The sequence below is a fragment of the Belonocnema kinseyi genome, chromosome 3, assembly GCF_010883055.1.
Source record: "Belonocnema kinseyi isolate 2016_QV_RU_SX_M_011 chromosome 3, B_treatae_v1, whole genome shotgun sequence".
NCBI lineage: Eukaryota > Metazoa > Arthropoda > Insecta > Hymenoptera > Cynipidae > Belonocnema > Belonocnema kinseyi.
The window spans coordinates 63467003-63478289 of NC_046659.1; the positions used below are offsets into that span (position 1 = coordinate 63467003).

An 11287-nucleotide genomic window follows, 5' to 3' on the forward strand; every position below is an offset into this window, starting at 1 on the left:
ACATAATTTTTGGATGGCTTAAAACCTATATATGTCTATTTATTTGTAATGGGTAGGTAGGAATAGGAAACAATTAAAAGAAATGAAAAAGTCATATGAGTTGTAATGCACTTTGAAAGAGTGGGAAAATACTAATATTGGAGTGAAATTGTCTCTTTTCCTTATTTTTAATGATCATTTATCTCATATAATAGCTAGGAACTTGAAACTATACAAGGAGAACCTATTAAATATAAGTTCTGCAACCGACCTAATCTGCAATAGCATAACTGTAAAACGTCAGGTTGGCTGCTATAACTGTAATTCGAGCTTTGGGGTTTAATCGCGGCCTTCTCTCATCATTCGTATCCAAGCTTGCAAAGGTCACGTACCTGAATAATCGCATAAATAATTATAATAACTGACAACCACTCCTGAGTACCGAGTACCGTTCCTTTAGTTATTGTCATGCTTTTCCTTCTCAAGGAACGTTCCTTTCTAGCCTTACATAGTACAATAGAAATATTTTCTACGAAATTATATAATAACTGCCACATAAAGTCCGTACTTTTAAAGTTGACTTAGAAACCGATGTTATTTTACAGTTAATAATATTCTCAGAAAAATATTCTTGATAATCTTTTCTAGTTTTTATTTTAATTGATTAAAAGTAATTTTCTACCTTGCATGCAAGGTAAAACCCACACTTGATAAGCATTTTCATTTTTTACTTTATAACTTTCAATTTTTAATTTTAAAAATATTCTTTTATTATAAAATTTTTCAAACTAATGTTGAATTGAGGCATTACATTTAAAGGCTTTCTACGTTGATCTTTTTTAAGATAGAAAATTGACATTCATACATTCATAACTTTCCACCACAACTAGCCTCCAAGTAGCTGGATTACAGGAGCTGCCAAACCCCCGGCTATATACTTGAAAAGTGTAAAAGCTCTTGAAGTTTGCATATTTCGAAATAATCTAGATGTCATTTTTAGGAATTGTAAGGATTTTCAAAATAAAAATTTTTCCTACTGCAAAAGTTTCTAATTTTTAAGAATATTCAAAATTGAACGATTCAACTTAGCATCTTGTAAATCATTTTCAAAATTATTCTTAATTATAGCTTTTCAATTAATACAGTTATACAATCAAGAGCTATTTATAACTATTTTAGGTTGCTATTGATGATTGAAAGGTATAGATGATTCGAAAATATACACATTAGGGTGTCTAAAAAAAGCCAAATGTTTTTTGTTTGGAGGACGAACCACCCAAGCTTGTTCCATTTGAAGAAAAAAAGAATATCGTATTTTTTGTTGTATAAAAAAAAGTTAAATCTGCGTTCCTGTTACCTAAACCACCCCCAAAATAATTAAAACTATTTATCAACGTTAATTTTCGTAAAAATAAGAAATGCCCAACAGGAAGTATAATTATAATTATATCAGACTCGGAGGAAAAAAAACTTTACCCAATAAGACGAATAATACTAGCTCTAATCGTGAAAAACTACCTTTTACAGGGGTTGAATTTTAAAATATAATTTTTTCCAATTTCCTCTGTTGTACCTATCGCCTTAATACGCACTCTCTAATTCCATGCTCTACAGATTTAAAACGTTTAAGATTTGAGTAACTTTGAGTTTAAAGACTTTAAAACTTAAATAATTCATCATTCATTTAATGAATGTTCAATAATCCTTTTTTTTTATTTCCGTTTCGAAGATGAATTATTACGACCACTTGAATTTGCATGTAACATTGCCTTTTTTCTTTTGATTAATTAAACATGTCCCTCACCTTTCAAGATTCACTCAAGTCTATAGTTGTTTGCATAACAAAGGGAAAGTGTTTGTCATAACCACGTGTATACTTCTAACCTTGAAAGATATTACAGTCTCGTCGGCTCGGTGAAAGAATAAAATTATACAATGTCGATGATCTCAGGTAAAGAAGGAAAATAATGAACAATAATTTCTTGCAAACACTAAAGAATTGCCTAGTAAAACTCACATATTTTAATTTACTCTTATAATTAATATCACGAAATTAATAAAATTTAATTAATTATATCATAAAAAATAACATAATCGAATACAAATATTTTTAAATAATTGGCTAACATAAAATTGTATTTTAGACTGGGGCTGAACACATTCTTATTTTTGTAGAAAAATCTATTTTACTACAACCATTTTTCAGTGCTTGCTTACACAAAAACCTCATTTAAATTTAATTATATACATGGATGTATTTATTACTTGCACAAAGACCTTTACAATATATTCACATATACGCGTCATTGCTTTTTATTTATATATATCTATACCTTTCTTTATGAAATATTACTCATTAAAATACGTGTGAAGGATGAAAATTGGAATAAATTTTCACAAATTCCTCACAATTAAATGAAAATACAAATTTACAATTTCCAAGGTCCTCGATCAAGATCAAAATTCCTAAATATATTTTTCAAAAATCTTGAGAGTGGAATTCTTTCTTTGAATTTTCTACAAATCTTCAATTTTTAACAAATTCATAATACTATTATATTAGCTCCCAGATTTGTAAATTTATGGCTCGGATGAAAATTGAAGATGAACCGTAAAAAATTCATATTTTAAATCCATGTTTAAATATAGACACTATCCTTAAAATATTATTTCAAGCTTTGAAAAGTCTATATTGCCTCAGGACCACTTTTTTCAATCTGGATGGTTATTGTAACTTGCATTTTTTTCAATAACCATTTGGAAAAATAGCAAACGCCTAAGCATCTGAGATGGGTTACGCCACTCGAGAAACGAGAATGTCTCCTTTCTCTAAGAAAATAATTAAAAAGGAATTTTTAGAGGACTCATCATAACAGGCACCTGTGCGTCAGGATATATTGAAAGGAGAAAGTTTGCCTCTATCATCTTCGCTTCATTCTTTTCATCCAGTCACACGTACATAATCCGCATATATGCGTATTAAAGATATGTATACATTTAAGTCTTCTTCGCTTATTCCATGGCACATTCCTATTGTTATTACACATTTCCTATCTCACTCCGTCATCTCATTTTTTCTTTTTTTTATAATAAAAGAAATCCTAATGAATGTCTTAGTACGTATATACGCTGCAGTTGCAAAACAATCATCCTATCTGGTAACGTAATTTGATGCACAAGATTACGCAATTGCAGAAGACACATGATCATTTCAGAGATTATGACTCATTGTCATATATAAAAAAATAACGGACAGAAAAAAAACTTTCGAAATTCTGTTTTGAGTATTCCCAGCGGAAAACGGGATCGAAATTTAGGTACATTTGACGACTCTCATCAGAGTATAACCGATAAAAGCATTGTTTAACCAGGGCGATCATTTATAAAAATAATAAACAATGGATGGAAATATAATTTTATAAAAATGACACCTTCTTTTCTTTGGACTGTTCACTTTTGAAGTGTCGATTTAATTTTACAAAATTTGCAGCATTTACAATTGTATGCCCCACAACTTGTAGTCTTTTGGGTTTTGTAATTTTGAAAGCCTTTCAATCAGAACTACTTCAATCAATAGTTAAAAATTTAAGAATATCTTCAATTTCTTTACAAAACATAATTGTCTTGTAAGTGTAAATATTTATCCCACAGAAGCATTAACATTTGCATAACATGCTCCTGTACCTATAAATATTCAAACATATCGATATTCCTAATTATATTAAATTTTGTACTTGGAGGATTTTAAATTAAAAAATGTTAAATTATTGAATTTCAAAGACTTTCGCTTTCCTTAAATGAACTGAAAAGTAAACTAAATTATATTAATAAAATCTAATGTTTTGAAATCGTATACTTAAAAATGTGCAAATCAACTTAAGATTTTTGTATTATTTCAAGCTGGAAGCAATATACATGCAAAATTAAAGATTAAAATGAATAAATAGTTTAAAATTGCTATGCTCTGAAACGTTGGATGCTTTCAAATACAATCGTTTAAAAGTCGAACGGTTTTGAATTTTAAAGCTTTTGAATCCTTTAGTTAAATTTTGAACGATTTGACATTTGAATCGTTAAATCTTGAAGAACTCTGAATTTAAAACTGTTATTTGTATAATTTTTTTTTATAAATCACACAATTAATATTCACCATTCGACTTTTCAAAGCCAAATTGGAATGCATCTGTTTTTGTTCAATTTTCAAAGGTTTCAATTGTAAAACGTTTAGTTTTAAAAACTTTAAAAATCCAATGCTATAAACTCACAGGTTGAATTGTGACATTTTCGATATTGCAAAAATTCGGACCTCTATCAATTTCAATTCTTAAAGAAAGTTTGTTTTTAAAATCATTTTAATTTCAATGACTTAAACTTACATATTTTAATGGCTTTAAATTCCAAAACTCCACTTCAAAAAAACTAAAATCCCTGTTCAAATAGAAAGACGATAAAAGAAACTAAAAATGTTTCCATAAAACGGTGAAAACTACAAATTGATTGAAGAGTCGACACACTGAATTTCCATAAATTTCATACAATAATTTTAATGTCACGATCAGAGTGAAAGTTACATTATGTTCTACACTTTCTGATTACGTGCCTTTCATTGCGATTCAGGCCGAATAAGAAAATGACGTATTACGTACTTCGTAGTTTTCATTTGGCACATATGTAGTTCAAGAATAAAACAAAAAGTTTTAACGACTCGATAAAATTGACCATAAATGAATTACAGCGCAGCTTCTCGCGAATTAAATTGCACTTTCTGACCCTCTTGTGAAACGCAATTATTATCGACAATAATGTTATTCAACATGATAATTGTTCTTGTTTTTATTATCTCCAAAACGCTTTTTCTATTGATTCGTTCCTCACAGAAACGTTTTCATCGCTGGAAATCGTGTAATTAGAATCAGGAAGAGAAGTTCGCAAACACTAAATTAAATTTTTTTTTAAACTATCCTAAAATTGTCTTGCAAAATCAGAAGACTTTGTTTACGTCACTGGGATGAAGACATTTTTACCATGTAAAGAAAAAATTACAGGTGAAAGTGACCAAAGCTGTAAAACTGCAGACCTTCCTCAATTTCAAGGAAATGACGTTAATACACAGTTGCGTAAACTCTGCTTCCATTATAATGTTTTTTAAGTATAATGTATTAGATTATAGTGTCGATGAGAAAGGTCCTTGTTAAAATAAGAAAAGTTATTTATATACGTAACGTTAGTATTATATAATAATCCATTGCAACAAAGTGGACCAAAAGATTACAGTCTTTATCTCTCATTAAGTTTTTCCTTCAATGAAAAACTAGTACACTGTGATACACTGGAAAATATTTAATAACATAAATACTGTTTCCTGAAGGTAAACAAATTGTTCGGATTAAAAAATGAATATTTTGGCCCATTTGTGAGTATAATTTTCATGGTACAGTCGATCACGCACATCGATTATTACTGAACTCGTGAGTTCTAAGTTGATTATCAGGTTCTTAAGAAAAAAAGAAAACCTGCAACGAATGGCGTATTTCTTTAAGTCTGACTCGATTATTTTGGTAATTAATTCTAATAATATATTCGCCTTACTTCTTATACGTATAACTGCTGAAGATTTATTTTTACATATTTACTTAAGTCGGTACCTCATAAATAAGTGCGGGAAAAATTAATTTATTAACTCCTTCAATTAATGAGAATGATCAGAGATTTTCTCTAAAACTTGTATTTAAATTAATTACCTCTTTGATTTGGGACGATTTGAAACCAGACTCCCTAATTTTAAATGCGGTACCATCAATCCCAGAAAACAACTAATTATACAACTTTTTGTCAATGTACAGTATTCATAACATTTTTTCCAAACCATTACGCTTTCAGGTTACAGCTTATGACTTGTATATATTTATATTTTATACCAGTAAGTAAGTTAATTTTTTAAAATACTTTTTGTATTGGTATTTTTACTCTGGTACTGAAATTTGCTGTTACAAACTCAATGATAATTGTTATAAAGGGATAATAAAAGTTAAAAAAAAAAACAATTATTCCAGTTGCGATAATAAAACGGCATTCCTATCATGGCAATTATTCTAACGGTCGCGTTTCTCATTTTCTACGCCGACTAGATAGATCCACAAGGAAATATTTTTCCGCCACGATTTTTAAGTTTCAATGCCTGTATCTATATGCTGACAATTCCATGGGTAATGCGGGTGAGTAAAAGATAGGTCGTAAAAGTTACTTTAAAAATCGAAGGGCATATTCCGATATTTTGAAGACAAAATTGAATAGTTGGAGGGGGGAATGGGTAATAAAATATGACTGTGGCTCATCATCTTCTGATCATCAAATCGTATGATTCTTACTATTGATGGCGTAATATCCATTATGGCCTTTCTATTTTTATACGCTTAACTGAAGTTATTTTGCTGACTTCGAAATGTGTGTCAAGAATACTTTTTAAAAAAGAAATTCCAGAGAAATAAAGGAAGGAAATTTGTTGATTCGTTATTTTAGAAAATTCTCTGGTAGCAAAATATCCAACAGGAATACAAATTTTGAACCTCTAAATTCAAAAGTCTGATGCAAATTATTCTAACCAATGCTAATTTTAAGTATGAATAAAGGTAGCCTCGAAAGCATTTAGCAGACAAATAGTCGTGATCCAGTTGAAACTTGTGATATATATTTTGTTTGAGAATACTCAAGAGCTCGCTCGAGAGTCGATAATTTGTGACTTTAACTAGGAAGCATGTTAAATAACTACGTGTTTCTCTTTTGTAGGCCAATGTAAATTAACAAAAATCAATTAATTTGAATTAGGGCAATAAAAAAAATTACAACCAGAGAAAAATTTCATTTCATAAAAAATGGTTTGCCTCAAACATTTATTCTAGACAAATTTACTCTTTCATATTAATTAAAGTCACAAACCTTGAAAGATATTTTTAAACTAATAACATCTTTTGTTTCTAGGTCAAGAACCTTGCATTTCTGTAGGAGAAAAAATGCTCACACTTTAAAATTTTTTGAGAAAATTAAACGAAGACAATAAAATTGAGATAGATGAAAATTTTTCCATTCCATGCGTCTCACGAAAAAGGGACAAATTGCTGGAAGGTAAAATTGCACGCTTTAAGAACATCAACCACCAGAAATTCTCTAACGACACTTGTAAGCCTAAATTAGAGTGGTCTCAAAATAGTTTCTAATTATACCTTTCGTACTCATTATTTTCGCTCTTAATGAGAAAACAACTCTTTTATTTTATTTTGAAATAAATAGTTAGGGACCAAAATTGGCAATTTATTAAAAAAGAATCAAATGTTCAATTGCCAATTTAGCCCAAAAAACTAATGGTTTATTTCCGTTAATGAAGAAAATTTACCAGGTTCAAAGAAAGTAAACATTTAATTTGAATAAGACTTTTGAATCTATATATATATATATATATATATATATAGACTGGTGGTACCAATTGTCGGAAAGGAGCCAGTAACAGGCCAATTTACAATAGTAAAAGCTACTAAAAGATTTAAAATAATTATATTACAAACAGCTGCAAATAAACTAAAAGATTATTATCATTAGTATTTATTTTGCAATCATTTGAAAGACTGCCAGATAAAATAGAAACCCTAGGTTCCTAATTATGTATAAAAAAAATAGCAAGAGTTTTAATAAAATAATTTTTCCGCACCAGGTATGAGTACTTCAATCAAGAGGTAAACACGCCCCGCAAACCTACAAAAAAAGATTAATCCTAACGGGGCCGAGGCCTCGGGAGAGGCTGAGGGGATTGATGTTGCTGATGATGATTGTAGTGTGAATTTGCCTGCCTGATGTGTGGTCCAGGAGGATATTGGTGTCCATTTTCAAGGGCATCATCCAGACTAAGCCCCGCAACTAACTGCTCGATCTCCTTCTCTTTCTTTCCTTTGGGTACAGCATTTCCATTCTGAGCGCTGAAGCCCAAAGAAGCTAGACTCCCATGGCTCCTGCTACGATGCTCAGCCCTGATACTGTATGAGAAGGCCCTTTCATTCAAGTGCCCCTTCCTCCGGTAAATCCCAGTACCAAATCTTGACTCATTCTCTGGACTCTCCGAAGGTCGAGGTTCCGGAGCCGTGAGATCAGCGTGGGAAGCTGCGAGTCTCCTCGAATTACTCAACGTCGAGCTTTCCACTTCCGGATGTCTCCTACTTCGATTTCCGGCAGTCCCGTAATTCCCTGCGGTGTAAATGGTTTTCGGAGGTGGAGGAACCACTGGGAGAGGTGCATATATTGGTACCACGGGGGCGGCTGCTGGGATGGCCCTCAGACCCCGAGGATGGTGATGAGCCTTCCTGGGTAAAGTAGCTGCCGGTACCAGAAGAACGGGTGCTGGTCTCGCCAGAGTTCCGGCTATGGACCGGCTGCTGGGCGGAAGTTGATGCGGATGATAGTGCTGCTGCCTGATTGGATGACCCAGTGTGTGATGCCCGTGACCGTTAGTATAGAGAGGCTGAGCGTGCATCTGATGATGGTGGTGGTGTTGCATTGGGTCCTCATGCATACCTCTCTTGAGCTTCTTGAGCTTTTTGTTCGCCTTTCTCCTTGAAGATGAAGCAGAGTCCTCAAGCATCAAAGGTTGAGCCGGAGGTGGCGGCGGTGGTGGTGGTGGTGGCGCCACAAGTTGACGAGGTCTGGATCCCTTGATGCTCCTGAGGGTACCCTGTTCCTGATAAACACCGTCGATATCATCTCTACTCCTGGCCCAGACTTTGTGGTTCTCATCGCCGTTATATATGCTCAAGTTATCAGTGGATGCTGCATCGAACCTCGTGATAGGCGGACTGTCCAAGGTGGTACTGGATCCCCCAAGAGTATGGTAGAGACTTCCAGTTTGTTGGGGAACGATGACTCCATTTGAATGGGAATTGGAATTCGTAGTAGCAGGGTCAGCACCCTTGGCGTAGCTACTGTCAGCGTAGGCGTGGAAACAACACCTCACCAGAGCATTGGCAGCCATGTCGCGCTTGCAGATGAAAGCGTGGCATTCCAGGACTTTGATACCAGTTGTTCGCCTCAAAACTGCGGCGAATAACGGTGGATGATTGGCACTAGGTGTCCTGGCGAAGGGAGAGTCCAGGGGCAGGAATCTCGTAGCTGAGGTGTCTCCATTTCCACCTTTCACGTGACGCACGGCCGCGCAATAGTGCAGAGCCTCTATGGGGAAGAACCTGGTGACCTTCTTGCGGTGCTCGTCGACGTTCTCCAGCAGGAGGCCGTTGCTCCAGACGCTCAACCAGGAATCTATCCCGCGGGCTCCGAGAGCTCCCTGCTCGGGGTAGAGCTCTCGGAGAGGTTCCTGGACACCTAGAAGACCCTCTTTGCTAGCATGTGGTACCGAACTCCCCAGGTAGAGAACTCTGCAGCGACAGTACGGCGTCGCAGAGTCGTGATTTGCCCCTCTCATCTTTTTTCTTCAACGACCGTTGAACTGGTCACGACTTGTTTGCCTCACCTACTCTTCTATCAACACTCCGAACGGTATTCCGAACACTAGGGATAACATACGCGGCGATTTCACTCGGTTTTCGAGGCACAGAAATTTAACACTGATGACACTGATCTTCAGGGATACACTGCAAATTCTGAGAGACACTCACGTGGATATCACAAATATCACAAGGTCTGAGAGAACTTTTTAGGGAACTGTCATGAAACGTTAAGTGCAACATTAGGTTGCGTCGATATACGTTATGATTGCAAAACTAGTCAAGGAGTTCTAGATTCGGTTTCGCAGCAGCTGTAGCCGCCTCGAGGAGATCACGTCAAGCCATTATGGCCGCCTCCTTTCCATCTAGCTAGCCCCTTCTACCTGCCTGACTGGGGTCGAGTTCCTCCTCTCTAGTTTACCTTTAGAGTCTACCACTACCTCTACCTGGCTACCACTCGTGCTCTCTCTCACTCCTCCTTTTCTTCTCTCTGTCTTTCTCCTTCCCTTCTCTCTTTTTCCCAGGTCTCTCAGGAGGTATGCGGCTTCGAGGACTATACGTACGTGCCTGCGGGAATTCTTCAACTTATCTGTGTTGGTACCGGTTGGAATCTGGAGGTGCGGCTGCTGCTCCAGGGGCCGTGGTTTTCGCGACTTTTTCACTCCGGCCACGAGGCACCGTTCAAGCGCATTATGGTTAAGCCGCAAAGGCGACTTCCGGTCGTGGAAGGGAATAGTCGTCCTGAGTTGGAGGTTTTCTTTTGTTCGCGAGATCCCGGTCTCACGAACTACCGGATCGTGAGATACGACGAGGGATGAGGAAGAGAAGGGGAACAAGCGACGGGACAGCTTTACGAGGAGCGAACCGAAGACAAAAACTTGTAGCGGTGAAGGCAGTTCGGGCCGGACTGAGAATTGAAATCCGACGACGCTCGCCAAGACGAGAGGTAGAATCGAAACCCCTCTCCTTCAGGTATTCAGCAGGTATGCACGGCAGGGCCCCCGAACTTGTGCAGGGCCCCGCTTTGCCTGCTTGGAAATGTTTGCCTAGTTACGCACCTACGTAACCTGCGTGCACGTGGAGATGGAAGGTGTCGACCGATGGAGTTGAAAAATCAAGTGGATCGCAAGTGGAGAAGAGGGAAACCAGCGTCACCGGGTCTGTTACCTCGTACAGATTCGAGGTCTCGAGGTCAGAATGTCTTGAAATTCGCCGCTAAGGAGGCACCTGTTTGCCCTGTTGAGGCCAAGATGCCCTGCTGACGGACCCTGATCATCTTGATCAGATCATTTTTCATCGGGAGTCAGGCGACGATGAAAAAGACTGTATTCTTCAATTTTATTTATTGCTGTCTTTTCCCGGAAATAATAAAAGATAAAAAAGAGGAAAGTTGTATAATTGATAAGCGTGGTCCAAGTATTCTTTTGAGGGATTTAAGAGTGGAGGTATCTGTTATTTAGGATTTCCTTTTTAAGGTTTTGGAAAGCTGCCTGGTCCCAATTTCAAATTTCTCCTCCAGACCAAAAATATTGGAAGTAGATTTTTTTATTTTAGCCTACATTCTCTACAATTTGCTTCTGGGAACAAATTTTGCCTATTTTTTCTTTGATAATTAGGAGCTGGATAGAATTCATTATATTACATGGCATTGGAAATTATTCATCCAAATTTAAAAAAAGATGAAAATGATTTTAAATAGCATATTTGAAAAAAAATTCTTAATTTTTTATTATTGTCGGACTTCTATATAAAAATGTAGTTTTAAATGTTTTTTCGGAATTCCTCAATTTTCTAGGCTTCTCATTTAAAGTCATTTAATGATAAAA

The 11287-nt window shown here is 35.5% G+C and overlaps 1 protein-coding gene across 1 annotated transcript; it reads right to left on the reverse strand.

The window, feature by feature from the left end:
• Positions 1-2208: 2208 nt before the first annotated feature.
• On the reverse strand, positions 2209-10343 carry LOC117169124. The gene has a single exon (XM_033355296.1). The coding sequence runs from the start codon at positions 9437-9439 to the stop codon at positions 7745-7747; it is 1695 nt and encodes a 564-aa protein (XP_033211187.1). The 5' UTR covers positions 9440-10343; the 3' UTR covers positions 2209-7744.
• Positions 10344-11287: the final 944 nt, after the last annotated feature.